We start from the raw sequence: 27,606 nt of genomic DNA on the forward strand, positions 1-27,606 counted from the left end.
TGATATTAGTTGCACCATTCTCACCAAGAGAAAGTAATCTTTCTAATCTGGTGGCTGAAGATTTACAGACTGCTGTCACCTTTTACTGTCAAAAAAATTTAAAACTTTAAAGTCCACAGCAGTATCAAGGCCAGTTAACAGGAACATAAGACAATTCCCCTGAAAACACAGTAGCTGTTATAAATCAGAAGACAGTTAATAAAAACCCTGTAGGGCTGAAAGAAAGGGCAAGAAGGTAGCAGACAGTGAAAAAGATTTCAGTAATGTAAACTCATTGGTTTAAGCACAAGACTTGGAGTCCAATTCTGGATTCTCCCCAGGGCCATGCTATTGTCTTTACGTGTTCTTGGGCAAATCACTTCAACCCTTGTTACTTAAATTTACCTCCTCTTAAAATGAGGATAAATAAGCCACATTCACATAGTTTCTGTATTATCTCCTTTCATCTGGTTATCCCTTGGCATGTTAGTACTCTGCGATACAATCGCCCTTGGTAAGTAACAGGTGCCATCCATATAAAGAAAGCAAGATCAGACTGACATGTAGCCCTTAAATTTAGTCAAGCCAAAAGTTTGCTAAGCTAGGCCTAGGAAGCAAGGTAATAGCCTCTGCCTTTGCTATATGACAGGCAAACATTCATATGTATGTACTATCACCACTGCAGACAGCTACCCCCTCATTAGATTTGCAGGCAATTAGCATTTTGATGAACATGCACCAATGATCTTTGCCAATTATGCAAAGTACGTCTGTGCAAACACTACTATTAAAGGCCTTTTTTATGGGCTGATCTTACAGTAGAGCATCTTCCATATGTAGAGCAATCAGGGCCGGCTCCAGGCACCAGCTTAACAAGCAGGTGCTTGGGGCGGCCAAGGGAGAGGGGCGGCACCTGCGGCAATTCGGGGGCGGCAGGTCCCTCACTCCCTCTAGGAGCGAAGGACCTGCCGCTGAACTGCCGCCGCCGATCGCGGTTTTTTTTTTTTCCCCCAATTGCCACCGCCAATCGCGGCCTTTTTTTTTTTTTTTTTTTTTTGCTTGGGACGGCAGAAATGCTGGAGCCGGCCCTGAGAGCAATACCAGTTTGTTATTCTTTCACTCAGTGAATGAAGGATTGATTTACATGCATACAATGATCCACACAGTCTCCACATCAGCTTTCTTCCATTCCTAATCACTGACCAGAATTAGTGTTTTGACAACTCTCACTGCCCAGAATGCATACCTAGTAAAGTGTCTGTCATGCTTTACGCCCATCCTTCTGCCCTGCCTCCCCTGCCCCAAATTCCAACATGATTTTAGTACCCAGTATTGAAATAATCGCTAGAAGCCAATGCTTTACACCATCTGAAAGCATACTGGAATGAGTTCAATATCTCTTGAGCTAAAAAATAAAGCCTGTCACTAGAAAGCTGACAACCCTAATGGTTCGGTAGGTTAGACACCATAAACATGTCACTTGACCTACTAGTTCTTTTTGCCACACAGCTGGGACTGAATGTAGAAAATCCTGACCCTAAAACTACTGTAATTTTCAGCCCCTGGACTGAGTAACTTCAGATTTCATAACAGAAAAAAGTTCTGCCTATTGTACATTAGTCAGGGATAGAAGACTGAAGGAGGATTTAGCTACATCCAGTGTTTGTAACTAGCAAACGGGTTCTAATAAGCGACCCTTGTATTCTTAGCTCTAGAAGTAAATGGCATCAATTGTAAAGGGCCATAACCATTGACAGTAGTTCCTGAAGGAGTTTAAGTTAGTAGTACAGTGTGGCTGGATCCACAACTATTCATGTCTGAATAAGCTGGAGTCTGAAAAATCAATGCAACACAAATATTCTATGTTTTCAGGCAATTTCACATCTCCTACCAAAAATAGATGTCATGCTAACAACGCCCTACAATGTTTTAGCTCTGTGCCTTCCCCTCCCCCCCAGATAAACATAGGCCAGGTAATTCAGCTCAGGGGTGAAAGTAAGCTGGTACTGCCCACTGGTAAAAAGTGGCCACCAGTACTGGCCCATACACAGCAGGGCCACAGCCGGGGTGGGGGGGCAGCGGGGGGCGCAAAAGGGCCAGCAACGTTAAAGCGCTGCTGCGGCAAAGGACCCTACTTAAAGTGTCATTGCCCCTTTTGCCCTTCCCTCCCACCCTGGCCATTGATTGGGGGGAGGGGGGGGGGAAGGAGGAAAGAAGCAGCTGCCCCAGGGCCGGTGATTTAAAAGGGCCCATGGCTCCAGCCGCTCCCTTTAAATCACTACTGGAGCCCCGGACGCCGCGGGCCAGGCAGCGTAGATAGTCTGGCTGGGGGATGCTGACTCCCCCCCAGCCCCGCCCCTTCTGCCCGAGGCTCCGCCCCTTCTGGGGGCTGGAGCCAGCCCCCGTACCGGTAAGTCCTGTGTTAATTTCACCCCTGTTCCAGCTCTAATTTTACAAGCACAGTAACGTGGCAAATGGCAGAGTGGAACCTTTCCGGCTAGATATATACATTTTTTCTGCTAGATACATCACGATGTAGCATGGTAGTGGAGACTGGCCCTAAGTTTCCCACTGAGCAGGAAAAGGTGTACGCATTCCCATTGCAAAATGCAGTAGCTAGGGTTTACAGCTTGCAGGGCAAGTTCCCTTCATATTGACAAAGGTTTCAACCTGTGAGGAAGCGTTGCCTTTGACACTTTAAACATAACTTGACAGGGTTTCTTCCCCAAACGGAGAGAAGTTGTATGTTTTCTGGAGATGAGCAAAAAGATTGAAGTTGTTTACAAACAGCTTGTAAGTTCAGAATGTGGCCAACACTAAGTTCTTAGACTAATGAATGAGGAAAAGAGCAAGCGTAGGAGTCTGCTGTCAGTCCCCTGATAAATGGTGTTTCCACTTACTACGTTTAGTAAGATATTTTTAAAGAACAATGTAGAATTGGCACAGGCATTTGATGCGATTTGAGAGGTGTCAATCATGCTTCTGCTCAGAGCTCAGATTGTGCTGCCCTTAATCATAACAGGATGCTCTCTACTCTATTAGGGTTGCTAAACACTTCTCTTGAATATAGATAGGCTTGGAAGAATTAGATCTGTACACCACGCATGCACAAACCGGCAAATATATCAATCGATAATAAGTGAAATTTATGGACACCAAAGTAGCAAAAATGCTGCTTGAGAACTTAAGAGTTTAATTTCAGGATATTTACTTTGTATATTTTGACATGTGATGTTGACAATTTGGTGTTTTAACGTTATAAAGTTTTAACTTTTTGAATCTCAACATCTACTGTAATTAAATAATTACTGCCTGACCCCACTGTCTGATCCTCCTATAATTGATAAAAATTAAAAAGTGCTTTAAAATAAACAGTTATGATCCATCAAAGTTACAAAATAAATAAAAATCTAATTTGGCCATGCCTAAATATAGGGAAAGGAAGTTTTGTAATTTAAAAAAAAAATAAGCCTTCTTCAAAGTAAAATATGAAATAAACAGAAATGAACAGATAAGTTTCCAACTGCATATCTCCCATTCTGCCATCTGTGGACTATCAGTGGTTCATGAAGTCTTTCCTGGCGGGCCCCAGGAAAAGACATTGAGAACCATATATTGAGGACTGGGATGTTAGGGGAGGTAGTGTGTGGAAAGATCTCTTATGAAGTGATCGGTAGAAGGAAGGAATTTGAGAATTACTATACCCAAATGAAAAATAAAATAACTTAGAGGTCAAGGACAGAGCATGCTAAGTAGTGCATTTTGTAGGTTCCTTTGGCAATTTGAGAGCTGCAGCTTCAGAACCTGCTACTGAACCCTTCTTCGAATGACAAATGGGAGATATTTACCACCACTGTTTAAAAAAGGAAATTCCCATTAGCAATGAAGTAGCACAGGAAATCCATTCTGTAGGAATAATTCTGTTTGTTCTTCAATATTCAAATTATGTGAATAAATAATTCACAGAAGCCTGGAGAGAACTGTATAGTTAAGGGTGTTAAGGATTTTGTAGTTTTCTCCAGACTGAGATTTAAGCAGTTTCTAGCCTTTCCAATTTTAAACACTCTGGATGACATTACATCTCTACCCCGATATAATGCGACCCGATATAACACGAATTCGGATGTAACACGGTAAAGCAGCGCTCCAGAGGGGCGGGGCTGCGCGCTCCAGAGGATCAAAGCAAGTTCAATATAATGCAGTTTCACCTATAACGCGGTAAGATATTTTGACTCCCGAGGACAGCGTTATATCGGGGTAGAGGTGTATAAGCAAGGCAAGGTCATACTGCTGAATCTCAGCTTGAAAACTGAACAGTACTAAAGTGTGAACTTTCCTCATTAGTCTTAATGAAGCATCTCTTTAAATGCTAATAGTCAGGAATAGTGACCTTCTGTGTACAAAGTAATGCAGAATCAGATTTGCTGTTACAAATTTCAACTTTATTCCCAGCAGAAATACAGAATTTCAGGTCTCTAGAAAGAAGGGAAAAACAACAGAATACCTGTTCCAACCCAATGTCTTACTGGCAGCCCTTGGTCCCTGAAGAGCCCTCTGGAGTTTGAATGGATTGTACACCATTTCCCCAATGTGGCCTGTGGAATCATTTCTATTTATCACTTCTGCATCCCTTCATCTTCCCACTGTGGTGTAGTGCCGTAACTCTGTCACCTCTCACTTTGTCTGACTGACAGCAGGCACTGCAATAGAGTTGACAGTGCACTGTGTAACAGCAGGACAGTTTGAACATTATCTGCAGGGGCAAGAATTAAAAGCATTCTATTCTAGAAGCTTTTCCCCCTGCAAGCCATAACAGTATCAGCCATGATTTATGTGGCACCACAAATATTTACTGTTCTTTACAAAACAGACTAAGCCATTACAATCTCAGACACTAGACAAGAGACAGACAATGCATTGGAAGGACAAGAGGTCAGAGAGTGGGGAGGTAATAGATGAGAACAAACTAAGGAGAAATTTGGAGGAAATAGGACACTTGGAGGACAAATGTGGAGTAGCAAAAATAAAAGTGCAAAATCGAGGCGAGAAGGAAGTGACTGGATTAGAAGGTGAGCAGGTCTGGGCAGGGCAAGTGAAGGGAGCAAGAAAGGGAACTAAGGCTATGTCTACACTTAAACCGCTACACTGCACAGTTGCAGTGCTGCATCTGCATCGCTGTAGCGCTTGTGTCGACACGCATTATAGCACCAAAAAAGGTTTTCCCATCGCTGGTAGCCAGATTGATGGAAGAATTCCGGGGTAGATTTTTCACATCCCTGAGCAATGTAGCTGGGTCAACCTAAGTTTTAAGTGTAGACCTAAGTGGCCTAAGGCCTGGTCTACACTACAGGATTAATTCGGATTTAGCAGCGTTAATTCGAATTAACCCTTCACCCGTCCACACAACGGAGCCATTTAGTTCGAATTAAAGGGCGCTTTAAATCGATTTCTGTACTCCACCTCGACGAGCGGAGTAGCGCCAAAATCGATTTTGTTAATTCGAATTAGGGTTAGTGTGGCCACAAATCAATGGTATTGGCCTCCGGGAGCTATCCCACAGTGCACCACTGACCGCTCTGGACAGCAATCTGACCTCGGATGCACTGCCCAGGTAGACAGGAAAAGACCCAGGAAAATTTGAATTTCATTTCCTGTTTGCCCAGCGTGGAGAGCACAGGTGACCACAGATACCACAGATACCTCAGCTCATCAGCACAGGTAACCATGCAGGCTGATAATCGAAAAAGAGCACCAGCATGGACCGCACGGGAGGTACTGGATCTGATCGCTGTATGGGGAGAGGATTCAGTGCTAGTAGAACTTCGTTCCAAAAGACGAAATGCCAAAACTTTTGAAAAAATCTCCAAAGGCATGATGGAGAGAGGCCACAATAGGGACTCAGATCAGTGCCGCGTGAAAGTGAAGGAGCTCAGACAAGCCTATCAAAAAACAAAGGAGGCAAACGGTCGCTCCGGGTCAGAGCCGCGGACATGCCGCTTCTACGCAGAGCTGAATGCAATTCTAGGGGGGGCCGCCACCACTATCCCACCTGTGATCGTGCAAACCGGGTCTGGGATAGTCTCTACACCTGAGGATTCTGAGGATGGGGAAGAGGAGGAGGAGGAGGAGGAGGATCTTGCAGAGAGCACCCAGCACTCCGTTCTCCCCAACAGCCAGGAGCTTTTTCTCAGCCTGACTGAAGTACCCTCCCAAGCCAGTAGCCAAGACCATGACCCCATGGAAGGGACCTCAGGTGAGTTTACCTTTTAAAATATAAAACATGGTTTTAAGGAAAGTAAGGTTTTTTAATGATTATTTTGCCCTGAGGACTTGGGATGCATTCGCAGCCAGTACAGCTACTGGAAAAGTCTGTTAACGTGTCTGGGGATGGAGCGGAAATCCTCCAGGGACATCTCCATGAAGCTCTCCTGGAGGTACTCCAAAAGCCTTGCCACAAGGTTTCTGGGCAGTGCCGCTTTATTCCGTCCTCCATGGTAGGACACTTGACCATGCCAAGCTTGCAGCAAGTAATCTGGTATCATTGCCTGACAAAGCCTGGCAGCGTATGGTCCCGGTGTTTGCTGGCATTCAAGCAACATCCGTTCTTTATCTTGCTGTGTAATCCTCAGGAGAGTGATATCGCTCATGGTAACCTGCTTGAAATACGGGAACTTAATTAAGGGGACAGAGGTGGCCGTTCCTACTGGGCTGTTTGCCTGTGGCTGATAAGAAATCCTTCCCTGCAGTTAGCCAGGGGCGGGGGGGGGGGGGGCTGGCCCAGAGCTTTTCGCGTTTGGCTAGCAGGGATCTTCCCCGATACCAGCCACGCTGTGGGGGGAAGGGTAAAGCGATCATCCCAGGGAATTCATGGCGGGAGGGGGGGGCGGGGGAGTTAGTTTGGTTTCTGCAGGGATCTTCCCTGATACCTGCCACGCGGTGGGGAGAGGGATACAGCGATCATCCCAGAGAATTGGATGTTGGGGGGGTTAGTTTGTTTTCTGCTGCTGAAGGTTAACAGGAAAACCTCAGCAGTCAACAGGCTTTGATTGGTATGTTGGAAAGGAGGGCGCAGAAGCCGAAAGACAATGGCTTACCATGGCTGCCTGCAAGCTGAATTCTGTTGCCCGGACCTGCGTCTGTGATCTCTAACACCAAAGCCACAGGCACTCAATATTAAGATGGAAAATGCGACCTTGTACTGAAATCACATGTGCTATGTAATGTGAATAGTGTTTTTCACCATGAAAGAGTATAAGCATTGTTCTGTAAAATGTATCATTTTAAAAACTTCTCTACTTTTTTTCAACCCTCCCTCCAGCAGCTGCAAATGTTTCAAGCCTCCCTTCTGCGTCCAGAAGGCTATCTCAGATAAGGCGTCGTAGAAAGAGGACGCGAGACGACATGTTCACAGAAATAATGAAATCCACCCGCAATGAAAGAGCTCATTTGAATGAGTGGAAGGACACTGTATCTAAATTTAGGAAAGATGCCAGTGAACGTGAGGTCTTGAGGGACGCTCGAGATGAGAGGTGGCAGGCTGCAACGCTGGGGCTGCTGCGTGAGCAAACGGACATGCTCCGGCGTCTGGTGGAGCTTCAGGAACGGCAGCAGGATGACAGACTGCCGCTGCAGCCGCTGTATAACCTACCTCCCCCCTCACCATGTTCCATATCCTCGTCACCCAGACGTGTAAGAACGCGGGGGGGGAGGCTCCGTGCACCCTCTCACTCCACCCCAGGGGACAGCCCAACCAAAAGCCTGTCATTATATTGAATTTGATCAGTGGCCTTAGACTTCCCTCCTATCCTCCTCCCAAACCTCACCCAGATTACCTTCTTGGTTCTCTCCCTATGTTTATAATCACTTAATAAAGAATACATGATTTTTAAACGATAGTGACTTTATTACCTTTGAAAGAAAGCTGGAGGGAGGGTGGGTTGCTTACAGAGAATGAATGATTCAATAAAGGGGGCTGGTTTTCATGAAGGGAGAAACAAACAGAAATTTCACACTGTAGCCTGGCCAGTCATGAAACTGGTTTTCAAAGCTTCTCTGATGCACAGCGCTTCCCGGTGTGTTCTTCTAATCGCCCTGGTGTCTGGCTGCGCGTAATCAGCAGCCAGGCGATTTGCCTCAGCCTCCCACCCTGCCATAAAGGTCTCCCCCTTACTTTCACAGAGATTGTGGAGCACACAGCAAGCAGAAATAACAATGGGGAGATTTCTTTGGCTGAGGTCAGAGCGAGTTAGTAGCGATCTCCAGCGCGCTTTTAAATGGCCAAATGCACATTCTACCACCATTCTGCACTTGCTCAGCCTGTAGTTGAACAGCTCCTGACTCCTGTCCAGGCTGCCTGTGTATGGCTTTATGAGCCATGGCATTAAGGGGTAGGCTGGGTCCCCAAGGATAACTATAGGCATTTCAACATCCCCAACGGTTATTTTCTGGTCCGGGAAGTAAGTCCCTTGCTGCAGCCGTTTAAACAGATTAGTGTTCCTGAAGACGCGTGCATCATGAACCCTTCCCGGCCACCCCACGTTGATGTCGGTGAAACGTCCCTTGTGATCCACCAGTGCTTGCAGCACCATTGAAAAGTACCCCTTGCGGTTTACGTACTGGGTACCCTGGTGCTCCGGTGCCAAGATAGGGATGTGGGTTCCATCTATCGCACCACCACAGTTAGGGAATCCCATTGCAGCAAAGCCATCCACTATGACCTGCACATCCCCCAGAGTCACTAGCTTGTGTAGCAGCACCTCAGTGATTGCTTTGGCTACTTGCATCACAGCAGCCCCCACAGTAGATTTGCCCACTCCAAATTGATTCCCGACTGACCGGTAGCTGTCTGGCGTTGCAAGCTTCCACAGGGCTATTGCCACTCGCTTCTCAACTGTGAGGGCTGCTCTCATCCTGGTATTCTGGCGCTTCAGGGCAGGGGAAAGCAAGTCACAAAGTTCCATGAAAGTGCCCTTACGCATGCGAAAGTTCCGCAGCCACTGGGAATCGTCCCACACCTGCAACACTATGCGGTCCCACCAGTCTGTGCTTGTTTCACGGGCCCAGAATCGGCGTTCCATGCCTATAACCTGCCCCATTAACAGCATGATCTCCAAAGCACCGGGTCCCGCGGTTCGATAGAATTCCATGTCTATATCCTCATCACTGTCGTCACCGCGCTGCTGTTGCCTGCTCCTCTCCGCCTGGTTTTCCAGGTTCTTGTTCAGCATAAACTGCACGATAAGGCGCGAGGTATTTACAATGTTCATGACTGCTGTCTTGAGCTGAGCGGGCTCCATGCTTGCCGTGGTATGGAGTCTGCAGTGTTCACCCAGGAAAAAAGGCGCGAAATGGTTGTCTGCCGTCCGTTGCTTTCATGCAGGGAGGGAGGGAGGGAGGGGTGAGGCTGTACCCAGAACCACCTGCGACAATGTTTTGGTCCCATCAGGCACTGGGATCTCAACCCAGAATTCCAATGGGCAGGGGAGACTGCGGGAACTATGGGATAGCTATGGGATAGCTACCCACAGTGCAACGCTCCAGAAATCGACGCTAGCCCCGGTACATGGACGCACACGGCCGAATTAATGTGCTTAGTGTGGCCGCATACAATCGAATTTATACAATCTGTTTTACAAATTCTAATTATATAAATTCGGATTAATCCCGTAGTGTAGACATACCCTAAGAGAGAGATGTATGATCCTGAATTGTGTAGTACAAAGAAAACAAGGGTAAGGATTCAAGGGAGGGTGAGGACATGATCAACAGGAAAAATGACTTGAGATGCAGTGTTTTGGCTAGACTGGAGGAGGGAAAAAGAAGGTACAGCAATCGAAGCAATATACAACCAAGAGTTGTTACAGTAAAGATAAAGAGAGGAAACAGTAGTTTTTGATATACAGGTAACAATGACAGAATTTTGCAATATCTTCAAGATTAGATAGAAGTTTAAGATGGCAATATTGCAAATCATGTGAAAGGGAAAGATAGTAGATGAAGTAGGAACTGCCACATTCATTGATCATGTTTTTGGAATCACAACTGCTTGCATTATTCCAAGAACCTAGATTAAAATCTGTATTTAAAAAAAAAACTTTTTAAAGAGACACCTTTGTTCCCAAGGTCAAGGCAGACATCCTGCTGCAACATTGGATTTTCCACAGCTTAGAACATGCTGGGCTATACAATACATATGGCTTTAAATATTGCTATTTAATAAGATTAGCTTTGGGAACAAATTACATTAAGAGACCAGCCCATTTCCCTTAAGTAGCAGTTTTTGATTTTGTATAGGGCAACAGTGGAAAGAGAATTTTTATAAACAGCACTATTTACCGAAGTCTAGCTACAGTGTGTCAGCATATATGGATTTATTCTCAACTATTGCAGACAAAGTCCACTCTTTGTTCCCTGTCCACCTCCTGCTACTTTAAGCAGTTTTCTTAAGGATTAACAGGTTTCCAAGTTAAAATTGGACGCCACGGCACTGATCGGTTTGTCTACTGAAGACAACCCAATAGGGCTTGAAATGGCCATGGTATAATACATAATATTGAGGCTTACCTGTTGGTATTTCTATAGCCACTATTGACTTGGGATCTAAATAAGTCTTGCAATATGCTCTGAACTTTAAACTCATACACTTGGAATAAGGGGTAGCACTAGGGTTGCCAGGCATTCGGTTTTCGACCGGAACGCCTGGTGGCCCCAGTCAGCACCATCAAGCGGGTCGTTAAAAGTCCGGTCGACAGCGCAGCGGGACCCTGGGGCTCCCGGAAGTGGTCACCTGGTCCCTGTGGCCCCTTCGCACATGGGCGGCCAGGGAGGCTTGGCACGCTGCTCCCACCCCAATTGGAGGTTCCGCAGCTCCCATTGGCCAGGAACCAACCAATGGCAGCTGTCGGGGGCGGCACCTGCGGGCACGAAGGCAGTGCACACCACAGAGCTGCCTGGCCGCCCACACGCCTAGAGTCCGCAGGGACCTGGCAGCCGCCTCCTCGGAGCTGCAATAAGTGCCGGTGGGACCCTGCACCCCAACCCCCTGCCCCAGCCCAGAGTCCCCTCCCACACCCAAACCCCTCATCCCCAGAGGGAGCCCTCACCCCCTCCCCCCACACCCAAAACCCCTGCCACAGGGAGGGGGGATGGAGCGAGTGGGGGAGGCCCTCGGAGAAGGGGCAGGGCGGGGCATGAGCGGAGCCTCAGAGAAGGGGCGGAGCATGGGTATTCGGTTTTGTGTGATTAGAAAGTTGGCAACCCTAGGTCTACCCAGCACCACAATTAACTCATTTAATAGAGTTACATTTATAAAGCCCACCTAGGGTGACCAGATGTTCCATTTTTAAAGGGACAGTCACGGTTTTTGGGACTCCTTATATAGGCGCCTATTACTCCCCACCCCCGTCCCGTTTTTTCACAGTTGCTCTCTGATCACCTTAAGCCCACCCATCCAGTCCATTGGGAGAGATCAACAGTAAACTATGTTAAATAAAAATCAGAGACCATCTTCTTCGAACTGTCATAAAAACAAACAAACATGGAACTACCAGTGGTTACTCACAACCATGTGGAATACAGGTTTGGGAGGATGTGGACTGTGTGGTTTACACAGAGAAAGTGGGAAGGAAATTCCATACCTAGGGTCAGTCAGGGCAAAGGCAAGATTGCCTACCAGTTATGATGAGATGATGGGGAGCTTACACAGAGGTGGTATTTGGGTAGAAATGCCTGTGAGAAAAATGCTCAGGGAGGATATTTCAAACACAGATAAGGGCTTTAGGATCAACAGTGCCAGCTTTGTCAGTCAACAAAGAACCCAGTGCAGGTGTAATATGATCACGCTAGCTAAGCCAGCAAGCAAAGGCGAGACTGCTTTCTGAGCAAACTGCAATCATAGAGAAGCCCAACTAAAGAGGAATGACGCTCACCTGCCCTGGTGGTCACGAGGACACGTGCGGCTGTTTGTGAGATCACCACAGGGTAAGCAAAGCACAGCCTGCAGAAGTTGCGCAGTTCAGACACCAAACCATCTCAGACACACGAGATTTTCTATGGAAAGGGCAGAGAGCACGTTTCTCTATACCATCTCCAAGGGAGACCACTCAAGCGCACACATGCAGAAAGAGTGCCTGCGATGACTCAGAGGCAAGGCTGCTGCTTTTGCAGGGTTGGCAAGGTAGCTCTAAAGCATCTAGCTGGCAGTATCATTCAGGCATTCTTCCAGTAGAGCATTAGCATTACCTGACCAGTGGAGTATCTAATTGGGTCATTCTGGCAGCGCTAGAGAAAGAGCAAGCTCAGGAAACAAGGCAAGGAGGGAAATGCAGGGCATATAGTAACTGCGACGTACTCGTCTAGCGCCTTCTAGCTAAGCTCCCGAAGTGCTCAACCAACAACAGTTTTTGTGAATTCAGCCAGGCGGGTAAAGGGATCAGTTTACTCACCACTGAAGTGCAGTCACCACTGCAGTGAAACAGGACAATTATCTAACAGCCCACAGCAACCTTGCAACTGTGGAGCTGCAAGTGAATGGGGGAGGAGAGGAAGCAGAGTCCAATCACCTAAACTGAGATTTGGACATAACACCCCCCTTTTATGAAGAGTTTCATTGACATTTCAAGATTGCAAATATTCAGGGCTTTGTCTTTACGTTGTATCTGACAGAAGCTTCACAAGCAGCAAACCATCACCTAGCACCGGGGTGGGGCATTGTGTTGAGTAGAGTGAGAGGAGAGAGGACACCCTACTCCAGTGCTTTTCATGTATTTAGGCTACTGAAGTGTTATTTGTACCTATTACTTCCTACATTGCATCGTATTGCTCTGGAAAATTCCATCAATCTGCTAAAATGTGAGGTCTACAAAGGAGGAAGATGATGACAGAATGTTGCTGATCAGACAAATCAAATCATTTATTCCTGAGCCCTGAACGAAATGATCGGGGTAATATTTCTTCAATTGTCAATTTTTTTTCTGGATTTCAAATCCTGGACATGCTTCGCATGCACTAGATTCTTGGTTTGTAACCGGCTTGGAGGGGCTTTGAAGATGTACAGTGCTAAGTATCATTATTTTAAACATATTGCGGGGCTAATTTGATATCGGGTATGAAGATGAGCCCCTCCTCCAATAGAGCTAGTTCATGATGCTGGATTCACAGTCCCCTCTAAAAGCCAGCTCAGTGGTAAAGTAGAAGAATAGCAACACATCCTCAGCTTGGGATGCTGGGAGCCTCAATGCAGCTACATCATCTCCACAAGGATGTGGTATGCATCCACAGTGGGGCTTGTTTTGCTTTAACGATACTGATACAGCTTAAGTAGTACAACTTGTTTAAACAAGCCCCAAGGAAGACTTAAGATAGCACAAAATAGACTGGAAGGGCCAAGTTCACTCTCAACTACACGATATTCCACCAAAGGAGAAAATCCAAGCTCCTACTCAACGTACCTGCTCCTACACAGACATTAATTTAATTGTCAGACAATTGAGTGCACCTATTATTGGCTATATGGACAGTGAACACATGATGAAATCCCCCACAACCTCTGATTGGGACAGACTAACCAACCCTTGCATACATTCTAATCTTGACCAGGCAAGGTGAGAAATACCTTTTATTATGTCTGAGATTCTTAAACTTGTTTACACACAGGGGTTGCATCAATTTAATTTGAAATCATTTTAGTTACACTTGTGAAACCTTGGGGGGGGGGGGCACTCGGTTGGTTTAAACTTGATTTATATCCGTTTAGCTTGCGCTTGTATGACACAAACTACACAGATATAAACCAACAAAGTGCCCACACACAAAGTTACACCAGTTTAACTAAGGCAGTTTTAAAATCACCGATTGTTCAACTGTACAATGGTATTTAGCCCAGACCTTAGATTTTTGAAGTCATTCATATCACCCCTTTCCAAACAAAGCTGAACTTTGCAGAGAAGCAACACTAACAGCCTGGAAGGCAGCAGCGAACGACAAATTATAAATAGGAGGCAGTTTCAGACAGAGTCTGGAAATGGATGCTGAGCGATTGCAATGTCAGATCAACTTTGCAGCTCAAAGTATCAGAGTGGGGCCAGGTTTAGTTTTAGCCTGAAAAGGCAATGACACAGAAAAGGCTAATGGCAGGTGGTCATTCCACATTCTGTACATTTCACAAAGATTTACGACCAAGGCTGAATGCTGGAAAAGCAAAGCCGACGTTGCTCTAGTGTCCCTCTGCAAGGTCAGCTTATTGTATTGTGGAAATGTTGGGAGCGAAACTCAAAGTTAGGGGTGAGGTTCAATTTTTCCAGTTACAGCAGGATTTAAATCCCTTTGTTAGGAGTGAAAACAAAGTGAGTACCAAGACCAAAGTTACACCATTTGCTTTTAGGATAAAGATTTAGTTTTCTACACAGTTTCAAATAAGTCCACTCTGTGACCAAGGAGTTGAAATGACTGTTGAATTTTTAGGGCTGGGTGTAAAATATTTCAGAACTTAACTTACAAACATCTGCTTTAACACCTGAAACTTGAAATGGATTTAAATCTAACCAGAGGCCCATTCACAAGATTTCCCCCCCTAAAGAACACAATTAGTATCCATTCGTAAATCTTGCATACATTACAAAACAAGATCAAATGCCGAAGTTTTGAACACTGGAGTTGTGATTTTTATAATATAAACAACTCTTGATAGAGGAAAACAAGATGCCTAGCCAGAGGCGCTCCAAGCTCAGCACAGTCCAATGAACTCAGGAGCACAACAAAACCAGCACCTTTCACAGCAACTTGAGTATTGGCATGCAATGGAGAACCCTGCAACCACTACACACAAGGAGTGCTGCTACTTCACACCAGCGGATGCACATTAGCAGACTTCCTATTCTGCCCTTCTGTGCTTCTCAGGAGTTACACGGAAAGAGGGAGGAAGGAACACTGAGGCATCCATAACCTCTACAGGGTACTGAGGGGTAAAAATAAGTGTCCTAGGAAACCTCCAAGCTCTGAAAGAGACTGATGGTTGTAGGAGCAGGGATGATTTGGGGCAGGGCAATCTCCCTTCCCCTCCATTTTCAAGGCTTTTTAGTTATCAGTTAAGAGCCTACAAATGCTCCCCTCTGGGTCTGCACAGAGCTACCGCTAGACAGGTTATCTGTACACCCGTTCAAGCTGAAGGTACAGAATGAGTCCCACAACAATGGCTCTGGGATTTGTAAAGTTCATACAGGTTCCTGTGAATCTGTAATCCAGGGCAGGAGATTGCAAGAGTGCACCTCCTAGAGTACCCCTGCTGCGCCTACCCTCGGGGAACATTTGAAATTAACTCCAAACCCAGATCCCTGGAATCAGAATTGGCTCCTTCAGCATGTTAAAGCTGTATCATCATCACTAAGCCAAGCAGCCTCATTCATTGCATGGAGGATTTTGTTCTTGAGAAAAACAACAAAATATTCCTCAAAGGGTCCTCCATTTCTGTTTTGAGTTACACCCTACCCCAGTCCTCTGAAAAAGGTTTTTTTCTGCATAAGTTATAGCATGTGTAACTCTGCCCTCTCAACCCTAGCCTAGAAGAGAATTATCTTGTAAAGTCTGTAATTAAAAAAAATAAAAAAATAAAATCTCATTTGCGTGGTGTTTCACTTTTTGACAATTGTTCTAATACACATACTTCTACCATGCCAGCTTTTCAGACCTGCTGCATGCACTAATCCTCAATGGAGAGCTAGATCATGGGACTATTTTTATCAAGTTGAAGTGCTACATTTTTTAGTGGTTAGTGATGATCTCGATGTGTTATGGCCTCTGTGAGAACCTTGGTGAGTGCCATACGAGCCACACTCCACCTAATCGGCACTTTCAAAAGAGTCTCTAGCCCTCTTTGTTACTCTTCAAAAATATAAACTGAACACTAGTCTTGGAAGTTTATCACAGACACTTCTGCCTATTTCATGTTATAGACTTTATGGTAATCTCATTCAGGCTTTAACAGCAACAGAACTCTGCATTCAAATATCATCCCTAACCTTTCAACTGGTTCCTATAGCTCAGGCTTCAGATGTGCTATGACATAGCTGTAAATCAGCAGAGAATTCCAGGTATTCTGTGTGAGAAGCACCACACAACACGTTTTTATGCAAGATTCCAATATCACCTGCTGGCATAAGGAGCAGTATTTACGCAGGTCAATCATAAGGCCTTCAATGTGTCTTCATATTAGGGCACAGTATTGTTACACCCACCCAGCACCTTAAAGATTTATTTGCCACAGGCAAAAAGAATGCTTCCTGTAGAATCCAAGCTTTCATTTAAAAAAATAATAATTTATAGTGGTGAAAGTAAATTTCCAAGCATCATTTGAGTGTAAACAAACATAGTGCTCCTCTTCTGAAATCTGCAGACAGCATTACTGCTACTGCTCAAAGCTTTCTGAAGCAGCAATAGACTTAAGGGACCAGAGTCTTATCAGTAGAACCCTGCAGATATCCGTGGATTTACTTTATATCCGCAGATATCTGCATCCAGATATCCACATGCAGATCCGACATGGATACAAATTTTGTATCCGCACAGGGCTCTTTTTGTCAGTTTTCAGAGCTGCTACTGAGAAAGCTGGGGATATCAGTGAAACTGACAACAAAAAATCTCATCAATTTCACTTTGTTCCTGCTTGGGAAAGCTCTGAGCAGCAGCAGAAACAGACAGTGCATCTATTTACTATTGAGGGCTGAATGGAGGCTGGAAAAGGAAGTAGCATAGATGGACCTCCCCCAATACTGGTGTCAGTATGCTGGAGAAGGAAGAGAGATACCCCTGCCCATCTTCCTCCCAGCAAGTAAACTGGGGGTGCAACAGAGTGGGGGGGAATGGGACTACAAAGGATGTCTCCTCCCCCCTACCTTCCAGCAGCTGGATAAGGGGTATGAGGGCTGGCTTCAAAATGTAACACCTACTAGCTAGAGTACGATATAAAATATGCTGCCCCTGAAGAAGGGCCAAGAAAAGCATCCTGGTAGGAATTCCCTAGTAGATGGGGGAGAAAGGGTGTTGGCTTCTCACTGGACACTGTCCTGGACAGGAAGTTCCCAGTTTGGTTTCAGTATGTGGTTAATTTTAGTCCTCTGGCTATTAAGTGCCAGGCAAAATTTCCAAGCCTACTTGTGGGCACATGGACAGGTGTATGGAGGCAGGTGTAAGGGACTGAGGACAGCTTAAAAAAAAAAAGGCCTGAACATGATTTAACATAGCAAAGAAAAGACGATGTGGAGTGAATGCAGAAAGGAAAAAAAGTATTCCAAAAGCTAAAGAAATTGAGTGAATTGGGCTGGTCACATAGTATTCAGTGATTATTCTTTACATTTCATCAGTCCTTGTCCAATTAAATTTGTCTGACCAATACATCTCTGGGGTATTCAGCTACACCCACAGCTGCTCAAACAGTAGTTAGAGAATGTCTGACGAACAGCAGTAAAAGATATCAAATCAGACACATTTCTTTCCTACTATTCAACCAGCTCTAGTAGTAAGTTATATTTTTAACAATTTATCAAATAGAAATTTGATGAACAATGTTATAATTAAGTAGAGTACAACCAGTACAGCACTATTTAATTTAAATTGCTGGAATCACAGTTTGGAGAAGTGGCTTTGTGCAGGTGTGATGGCACAGGTATGTTTCACCTTGACTAGCAAACCAGTCCTCTGACTTGTAGGAATTGAATATGTTTCAGTGATACAGCCATATAAGCCTAAATTATATTAAGCTGGATGAATAGGCAAACCTTAATTTAAAGGTTAGAGGCCAAAACAGAACATGCAAATGTGACGTCTGAATACTTAGCCAAATATACCCTTCACTACTTCGTACATACCTCCCCCTGAGAGCCTCCTTCACAACAAGGAGAACTAGAAACGTTATTTTTTACAGAAAGTTTAAAGTTTTGCAGAAATTGATTGCTGAGTCCCACCTCCCACTCACCACGAATAGTTTTGAGTCCTGCTTCACAGCATGCCTAAACTATTTGAAAATAAAGTCTAACTGAAATTGGTATTTCTAATTCTCCAGCTGAAATGGAGGCTTTGCTGATGAGTAAGTTAATGACACTAGCTGTTTCCACACATTATATCAGAGATACTAAACCACTTTCCATCCTGCTTAAAAATACTAAAAATGATCATAGCAAGAATTTTTATATTGAACACATGAAAAGCTACTGAAAGTTTACGTGATGAGTTTGGCTGATGTTAACCCAGAAACAGTTTTACGGTCACTGGGCTAAGTGCACAACTTCAACTGAAGTCTACTTTGAGTTACAGCATCCATATCTGAGATCAGAATTTGGCCCTCAGATCAGACTCACATACCACACATGACACTTCTCAGAAAGATGGCCACTGCCAGCTGGAGGCTCTGTAATGCCACTTGTAATTTCAAAGGTCATTTTCAAACTACAGTTTCACAGTTATATAGCAAAGAGTAGGTCTCCCCAAGTACATATAGCTATGACTATCCAAATGGAAAAGTGCAAGATGCTTCAAATTTACCCTGTATGAAAGCAATAAAGTGTGTGAAGCCACTGAGTGCTTCCAGTGAAACTAAACTAATATTATTTTGTGTGGCCTGTGACATTTATATATGAAGATGTAAAATCAGGCAAGAATGAAATGGCAGAAAGTTGAAACTCACATTCTTAACTTGCGTAAACCAATGAGCTACCAGCGGTTCTCAAACTGGAGTCCACAAACCCCTGGGGGTCAGTGAGTCATGTCCAAGGCCACTGACCCCATTGCAACTCCTCCCCCTCCCTCCTGCACACCGCAGAACAGTTGTTCAGCAGTGTGCAGGAGACACTGGGAGGGAGGGGGAGGAGAGGGCATGGGGCATGCTCGGTGGGAGGAAAGAGGCTGGGAAGAGGAGGGGCAGGGGTTGAGCAGGGGCAGGACAAGGTGGGGCCTTGGGGCAAGGGGTGGAGACAGGGTGGGGCCTGGGGCCGAACAGGGGCTGAGCACCCCAGGGGAAAATTAGAAGCCGGCTTGGAGCGCCGCAAAAATTTTTAAAACAAAATGGGGGGTCTTCAGGTTGCTAAAGTTTGAGAACTGCTGAGCTAGACAAACCTCTGCTTGTACTGAAAGTCTCATTTTAACTCCTTGAACACAAGCACCTCGTTTGCCTAAACGTACTTGCTTTAATGGAAAAGAAAACATTTCCTACCAACTACCCCAGCAACAAAGCAGACTTGTTCCAATTAACAGAATCCCTGTCCTCTTTACGTAGCCATTTGGTTTTACAAGTGTATGCGCACATCATTCACCCTATACCGTCTGCCCTAAATCTCTCTCCAAAATATGTTTTTAATGCCAATAAAAATAACCGTATTACAGAAATATTCAGACTGTATTATACTCTATTTGTTGCAGCTTTTGTCAACACACTAGCTGTTTGTCAGGCCCTTCAACTTACTTTGGCTTTGAGGGATGGCTTTACACTATCCAGAGTGTCATCTTCCAAATAGGAAAGAAAACATCCTGTGACCCATACACTCAATACCAAAACACCATCACTCAGATTTTCAGATATATTTAAGGTTACACATGCATTATCATTTGATATAAATCTGTCAGGTGCAACATGGTTTACATCAGTCAGCATCAACTTTATCATATATAAACAGCGTTCCATGAATTTATAATATATACAAGAATGTTTAGTCTGGCATCACAGTGAAAAACGGCAACACTCTAACGTGGGAGGGGGAAACTAGTGCAAAGTTTATTAGCAATCAAAATATCACCTCCCTTCCTGCAAATCTTTACTCATACAATTAAGCCTCACACTTGTGTTGTCTCATTTGCTTCACTTTGACTACTCACATATCTAAGAACTATTCTTATGGATGAGTTAACAGTTTACAATATCAAGCTCTAAATGTTATTCTTCACTGTGTTATCCAACACTTTGTTAGTCACTAAGATAGAATCCTTTCCATATACAAATTGAAGTTTGGGTGCTGTCTGCTGATCGCTGGTCCCTCATTCAATAAATCTGATCTCATGGCAGAAAGAATTTATCATCAATGTCTGAAAACTCGGACAACACATAGAATATCAGGGTTGGAAGGGACCTCAGGAGGTAACCCCCTGCTCAAAGCAGGACCAATCCCCAGACAGATCTTTGCCCCAGATCCCTAAATGGCCCCCTCAAGAATTAAACTCACAACCCTGGGTTTAGCAGACCAATGCTCAAACCACAAGTAGCGATATGCTTAATTACAAGCTTTTTTTGGAGGTCTGTATTGCAAGCGTCAGCAAGGTGATATAATAATTTCCTCGAACTGTGGCAACAATTCCATCTTGGACTCCGAGAGAACCTCTCCTTCCAACTCTACCATGCTACATCCACCACTAATTCAATTTTCCTCTATCAAATACTTTTTACACCCTAAACTCTTCAATAACTACTTACATAACGGTTGTTGCTAGAGTCCATGGGATTATCCATTATTACCACCAAGATAATTAAAGTAGAAGTACAAATGTTATATAGCTTATGAGGTACAACTTATTAAAAAAACTATATCAGAAAAATGTGAATTATGGATTTTCACTACATTGTCAATTGGTGTTTTCCACAATACCATAGCTAAAAAATGCCTTTAATACCTGTACACTCAAGCAATCAAACTGGCCCAGACGAGGAGATGGGCTAATAAGGATATGTCAAAGCACGTCACCTTTGGTCATGAGGAAATATGAACGCAGACCACAGCCTACATCCAGATCAGAAACGGTCACATTCCTTGAACAGAGTTGCTAGGTGTCCCAAGTATTTCAGTTCACAATACTAACCAAACCAAGACAGGAGCTACTACACGACTCAACTACTGTTGCTTTTTTGTGCCACCATAGTCAGCATATTCTTTATAAAACCATAATTTCAAGGTCTTATCACTTGACCACAAAAATCTAACGCAGTGATAGTTAGTCTACAAGGTCTCAGCCAGTGCAAGAAACAAGAACTTTTAAATACAATTTAAAATAAACCTGACTTCACTGACAAAAGCAACCAGCTGTAATTTCAGATGCTCTGCTAAGCTCCTTGCCAGTCATTTTAAACATATAGCTGCCTCACTGTTGTACCAGGGTACCACAGATCTGACATTAATACACTATATCATGTAACACGTTGCATTACATAGGCACAACGTAAGCTAAGGGATGAATTGGGCTTGATGCTGAATTTCCAAGATTTTGACATTTTAAGGCTAGCCTCTAAGGTTACTTTTGCGTAGTTTGCAGTACATTTGGATTTATATTAATAGAATCCATGTTGCTTATCTGAGACTTTGGCACCTTGTGTTCTCTGCAAAGGTTGCCAAGAAAAAAAAATTTGGAAGTCAAAAGTATCAGGGCAACTCCCACATGGTAGATACGAGGAGGCAGACAAGAGCCCATTCTGACCTTGCAAAAATGGCAACCCCCAAGTTTTCCAAGTACAGTAGTTATTTCTAGACATGAAAAACACAGTCCTAGAGCTGAAACAGTTTCTACATATAAAGTTTCAAGAAATCAGAGTTGTCAATTTCTCTCTCTGCTGTAAGATTGGACAGCCAGCCCAGCACTCTATTTGGCTCATTTAGCTGCTCTATTTCCTTGTGAGATTTTACAATAATCAAACTGCCTGATTTTTAAAATAGCCAGAGCAGATCGTATGTTATTGCACTAGATGCTATAGGGTCCCTTCTGTAGGTACTGACAGGGACAGATATGTAAAATGGACCTCTCTCACACCAAAGCCTTGTTTATTTCACTTTGTTCCTCAACATCTTAAGACCCAGATATAGGCATTGCCCCAAACAATGGCCAATCTGATCTTGCCCTCTCCTGCAAGAAACTGACAAGATATTTGAAAGCTTTGTTTTCTTTCTCCTCAGTGATTCCCTCCCCCTCCCACCCCCACCCAAGAGGAAAAGACAGTGCACTGAGCCAAGTCTCTACAGTCTTATGTTCTTCTCCTCCTGGGTTCTTGGGGAGGGAGTATTATTTGTTACTGGTGGAAAGAAAACCCATGTGGCTGTTATTGGGGGAGGGAAGGCAATGTAGCCTAAGGCATGGAGAGTGAATAGTGGCATGGTAGGGGTGTAACCTGCTGCAAGGAGATTACATTGGGGGAAGAATGAAATTTGATGAGCGAGGAGGATTCTTTGTACATAGCGCTGGGCAGTGATCAGTAGTTATTCCAGAGTGGGACTGTAAGGTGCCAGGTGGGGGGAAGAGGAGAGGATTATCTTAGTCTGGGCAATAGCCTGGAGGAAGGTTATTACATTGTGCAGCGCAGCAAAGATTACTTAACACGGGAAGTTGATGGGGCAGATTTTGTTTCAGGGGATGAGGGGTCCTTAGATACAATTACCTGGAGAAGAGCTACCAGGAATATTACCTGGTGAAGGTGTCCACCACCCCAGCCAGGAAGGTGATGGGACAGCACCCCTTGACCCTTACTACCTCCCACCTCCACAGCTGGTACTTGACATAGGGCTGTGAAGAGCCAAGTACCTGTCTGTGAGATTGAGAGGTAGCAATTACCCTGCCCTTGTCGGGGAAGTTACCTCTCAGACACCATCACCTGGTAATGCCCAGGGCATAACCAGCCTGTCCCCCAGGAGTCAGCCACACGAAAGTGGGCATCAAGCCCAAGAAGTCCTGGCCCCTGGGGAGTGGAACAGACCACCTACCGGGGAAGGAGATGACAGCCCTGGGGATGGGTGGGGAGATCAGTGTGGGGTGGCCCCATGGGGGTAAGTTCAGAGCAGTCTGGGAGAGAAAGTCCCCTGGGGGTCCCAATCACAGAGGGAGAATCATTCAGGAGGTGAGGGTGCAGAGGGAAGGCCCCCTGGAGGTGCCAGTCCTGGGAGAGATCCGAGGGGTCCCAGCCCCGGGGGAGTGACAGCCCAGGAGAGAAGGTCTCGCTAGTGTCAGTCCCATGGGGGTCTCGGAGAGAGGTTCTCCCGGGGAGATGGGGGTCCATTGCCAGGATGTCAGTTTCATGGGGATTGGGCGGGGGGGTCCAGTCTCAGGGGGCAGTCCGGGCCGGGGGGGTGTCAGAACCGGGCACGGGGGTCCAGTCCCAGGGGGCAGTCCGGATCGGGCACGGGGAGGGGGTCCGGTCCCAGGGGGCAGTCCAGACCGGTGTCCGGGCCAGGGGGTGTCAGGACCGGGCGCGGGGAACAGTTCGGACCGGTGTCCGGGCCGAGGGGGTGTCAGGACCGGGCGCGGGGAGGGGGTCCTGTCCCTGGGGGCAGTCCGGACTGGTGTCCGGGCCGAGGGGGTGTCAGGACAGGGCGCGGGGAGGGGATCCGGTCCCAGGGGGCAGTCCGGACCGGTGTCCAGACCCGGGGGGTGTCAGGACCGGGCGCGGGGAGGGGATCCTGTCCCTGGGGGCAGTCCGGACCGCTGTCCGGAACCGGGGGGTGTCAGGACAGGGCGCGGGGAGGGGGTCCGGTCCCGGTACCTGGTGCAGCGCTGTCAGCCCGTCCACGTTGGCCGTGTTGATGCGGGCGCCGCGGGCCAGCAGGCGCTTCACCTCCTCGGCGTCCCCGCTGGAGCAGGCGGCCAGGAACACGGCGCCCTCTTCGAAGCGGACGCGGGGGGCCCCCCCGCCGCGGTGCTGGCCCCGGGCGCCCACCGGCTCCAGCTCGGTCAGCGAACCCTTCCAGCGCCGCAGCTGCTCGGCCCGCCGCAGCCGCGCCGACTCGGCCCGCTTCACCCCCAGGTGCCCCGGCTCCGACATCGCCGCCGCACTGAGGAGCAGGGACCGCAGCGAGCTTCACCCCGGAGGAGAGCGCAGCGCCCCCGGCGCCATGTTTACTACTCCTCGGCCGCACCGCGCAGGCGCCGCCGCCCGGAAGCACCATGGGACACGTAGTTCCCCCAGGCCCTCCGACGCCGGCCCTGCGTGGACTACAACTCCCAGACTCCTCCGCGCCCAGGAGCCGCGCCTGTCGTTTCCGCCCGGTCGCGCACAGCCCCCTTCGGACTACAACTCCCAGAATTCCAAGCGGAAAGAGCAGCGAGACTGCAGCCTCCGGAACTGGAAGCACTTTCCCCTTCTTGCGGGCTGGGCAGACGCATCACTTCCGTCTTCCTCTGCAGCTCCTGTTGAATCCAGTTCCCCCCCGCAGTAATTCATGACCCACATCCCAGCAGGGGATATACAGTCAATCACTTTCCCCAGCGTTGGGCGTGGGGAAAGCCAGGTCCCAGGCATGCAAAGCTGAGGCTGTTCCAAACATGGGGCTTTAGGCTGGCTAACAGCCCCTCATGCCAAGGGTTGTCCCTTGTTTCTGCATCTCTGTACAGCAAGATCAGGAGTTGCTGAGTGCTGCAAAAAGCAGCAAGAAATACCCTGTAAATGCAGGTGAGTACTGCGTATTATTGCTACTAATGGTGATGACAGTGATCATTTCTGGAGGAGGGGTAGGGCAGGGGTGCTAAGAAAACTGCCCCATATTTTTGCACTACAACGTTAGCAGCCCTAGGCGTCTGTTACACCATGGCATCGTATTTTGCCTCCTGGGGGTGTCTTGCCGAAACAGTCCCCAATTGTGGATTTTCTAAGTGCGATTCAAAGAAATAGATTTTAAAATGTATGTAAAAAAGAACATCTGTTAAGGCTGCACAGTTAGGCCTTGAGACTGCAAAGACATACACACAGACGGCACTTTAAGCACATTACTGGGCCCACTGAAATTTGTGGGATTAGGGCCTAAAGCATTCAAAAGGCCGGAAGTGTTGATGCCGAACTGCAAATGCTTGCCTAACTTTACATGAGTGGTCCCATTGAAACCAATGGATATATTCACATGCTTAAAGATAAGCATGTGTATAACTGTTTGCAGGATCAGTGCCTAAAGGCGCACATACAAACTTTCCTCTGCCTCCTCATAAGTGTGCATCATGATCCAGTTTTTAATTACTCAATAATGAATTGTAATAACTTAATATAACATGTTCTTTCTTTTTGTCTTCTGTTTGATCAGTAGGAACTTTTGATTGAAAGGAGGAACTTCATTGTTTAGAAATTAACCCACTCATGCACCTTATTCCGAATTCAGTACACTCCCTTTGATACATCACATCTGTTTGTAGTGGAAATATTTTTAAGGTTACAAACTGAGAAAGAAGGAGCAGCAGATTAATTTTTAAGTAACAAAGTTCCTATTTTCATGAACAACAACAAGTAGAGACGGAAAAAAAGAAAACAGAACATATTAGATCAGAGCTGAATTGTTTCAAAACAGAATATTTTTCAGTTTTCCATTAGGAGTCTGTGACTACATTTTATTCAATAGTTTCAGTATGTTTCTGTTACATATACAATAGAACCTCGCCGACACGAACACCAGAGTTACAAACTAACTTGTCAACTGGTCCACACACCTCATTTGGAACCGGAATTACGCAATCAGGCAGCACCAGAGGGGGGTGGGAAAGCAAATACTGTGTGACTAAGCAAAATGGCAAGCAGTAGGAAGCGCAAACGTGTCACACTTTCAATTGACACAAAACTAGAAATATTAAAAAAACTCGACAGTGGTGTTAGCCTCAGCAACATAGCAGTAGAATATGGTATCGGGAAATCAACCATCACCGATATTCGGAAAAGCCAGGAAAAAATAAAGCAATTTGCAAAAGAAGCCAAAGACAACGGAACAGTAAAAAGCAGGTGTATTGTACGCAAAGCTGCTGATGATGCTTTTGATAAGGCAATGCATCTGTGGTTTGCACAAGAGAGATCAAAAGGCACTCCTATAAGTGGTGTCATGGTTACCGAGAAGGCAAAGTTACTCTACCGAGAAATGTATCCAGACAAAGGTGAGAACCATTTTAAAGCAAGCACAGGGTGGCTTTGTCGGTTCAAAAATCGGCATGGAATACGGCAGTTGAGGATGCAAGAAGAGTTTCTAACAAGTGACTGGAATGCTGCAGGTGTATTTAAAAACATTTTCAAATCATTTATTGAACAGCACGAACTTACCCGGGACCAAGTGTTTAACTGCGACGAGACGGGCTTGTATTGGCGCCTGCTTCCAAACAAGACTCTGGCAGACAATTCAGAAAAACAGGCGAAGAATTTCAAATCCAGTAAAGATCGGGTCACGCTGATGGCTACTGCTAATGCAAGCGGGGATTTCCGTCTCCCATTGGTGTTCATTCATAAAAAGGCGAAACCTTGCTGCTTTGCAAACGTCACTATGTCAGCTCTACCTGTCCATTACTACAGCCAGCGCTGTGCTTGGATGGATAAAGGCATTTTCTCCGACTGGTTTTTTAAACACTTTGTTCCGCTTGTGAAAGACTACCTTACCTCAAAATCGTTACCTACCCGAGCTGTGCTACTGATGGACAATGCTCCATCTCATCCTGCCATTGAAAATCTATTGACAGAAGATGGAAGCATTCGTTGTTTGTTTTTGCCACGAAATGTCACCAGCCTCATTCAGCCAATGGACCGAAGCATTCTGGAAAACATGAAATGTCGATACAAGCGAAACCTCTTACAGCGATTATTACTGGGATCAATGCAATTTGAATCTTACACAGATTTTTGTAAACAGCTGACAATCAAAGATGCTGTCTACATGTGTGCCGAATCCTGGAGTGAGATTAGCTCTGAGTCTTTGAGACGCTCATGGAATACACTTTGGCGGTGTATTGATAACACTGAACCAGATAATTTGGAAAACAATGAGCAGATGGAAATAAATCAACTAGATTTTTCTGAAGAGCAACAGCTTTTGGATATCACCACGGAGGAACAGGAGGAATGGCTAAACGCAGATAAACATGAGAACGGGCACCCTATTCTTAGCGACCATGAGATAATTGAATTGGTACGAGAAACAGCACAACCGGACAGTGACAGCGACAAGGAGGGGGAGAACGCCAAGAAGATCCCACACATGCAAGCAGAAGAGTGCTTCACTGCCTGTCTTCAATGGCTTGAACAACAGCCTGAAGCCACACCGATTAACCTAATGATGCTTCACAAGCTACGCACCTTGGCAGCAAAAAAGCTTGTTAGCAACCTCAAGCAAAGTACCATTAAAGATTTTTTCAAGTCTACATAGTTTATGCTGTAAAGTTAAGCAGGAAAGTTAAGTTTAGAAACTTTTTTTTTTTTAATTGTCATTATAAAGACTAGTGTCGGTACGTTTTGCTGCAGCATTTTTTTAGTGCTATTTGAATGGACTTTTAAATTGGTGGGCCTTTATGTTGGCTTTTTTATTTCATGGATAACTAACACTAAAAAAGAAGCAAGAGAAATTACTTAAAATTGAAATATATTACCATGTTAAACGTAAACTACTAAAAAAAAGGGAAAGTTTAAAAAAAAAGATTTGACAAGGTAAGGAAACTGTTTCTGTGCTTGTTTCATTTAAATTAAGATGGTTAAAAGCAGCATTTTTCTTCTGCACAGTAAAGTTTCAAAGCTGTATTAAGTCGATGTTCAGTTGTAAACTTTTGAAAGAACAGCCGTAATGTTTTGTTCAGAGTTATGAACATTTTAGAGTTAGGAAGAACCTCCATTCGGAAGGTGTTTGTAACTCTGAGGTTCTACTGTATTGTACATTATGAGCTCCC

General features: G+C 45.5%; 2 protein-coding genes across 7 annotated transcripts in view; one reads left to right on the forward strand and one right to left on the reverse strand.

The window, feature by feature from the left end:
- The window catches only part of PPP1R12B (protein phosphatase 1 regulatory subunit 12B), a 157,939-nt gene extending 134,109 nt beyond the window's left edge, over window positions 1–23,830 (reverse strand). For all 6 annotated transcript variants that reach the window (XM_026654370.2, XM_026654368.2, XM_026654367.2 and 3 more), the window contains exon 1: window positions 23,474–23,830. In XM_026654370.2, coding sequence (XP_026510155.1) covers window positions 23,474–23,752 — 279 coding nt within the window. In that variant the 5' untranslated portion in view covers window positions 23,753–23,830. The remainder of the gene's footprint in view (window positions 1–23,473) is intronic.
- Window positions 23,831–24,091: 261 nt separating this feature from the next.
- Window positions 24,092–27,335, forward strand: LOC112110048 (jerky protein homolog-like). Its single transcript, XM_024204858.2, has 2 exons — window positions 24,092–24,379; window positions 25,002–27,335. The coding sequence occupies exon 2, from the start codon at window positions 25,479–25,481 to the stop codon at window positions 27,090–27,092; it is 1,614 nt and encodes a 537-aa protein (XP_024060626.1). The 5' UTR covers window positions 24,092–24,379; window positions 25,002–25,478; the 3' UTR covers window positions 27,093–27,335.
- The last annotated feature ends 271 nt before the right edge of the window (window positions 27,336–27,606 follow it).

This window comes from Terrapene carolina, unplaced genomic scaffold (assembly GCF_002925995.2).
Source record: "Terrapene carolina triunguis isolate 2854851 unplaced genomic scaffold, T_m_triunguis-2.0 Scaffold191, whole genome shotgun sequence".
Taxonomy (NCBI): domain Eukaryota; kingdom Metazoa; phylum Chordata; order Testudines; family Emydidae; genus Terrapene; species Terrapene triunguis.

What these genes read in the sequence shown, in the direction of transcription:
- LOC112110048 (XM_024204858.2), top strand. Translation starts at nt 25,479, where the DNA reads ATGGCAAGCAGTAGGAAGCGCAAACGTGTCACACTTTCAATTGACACA.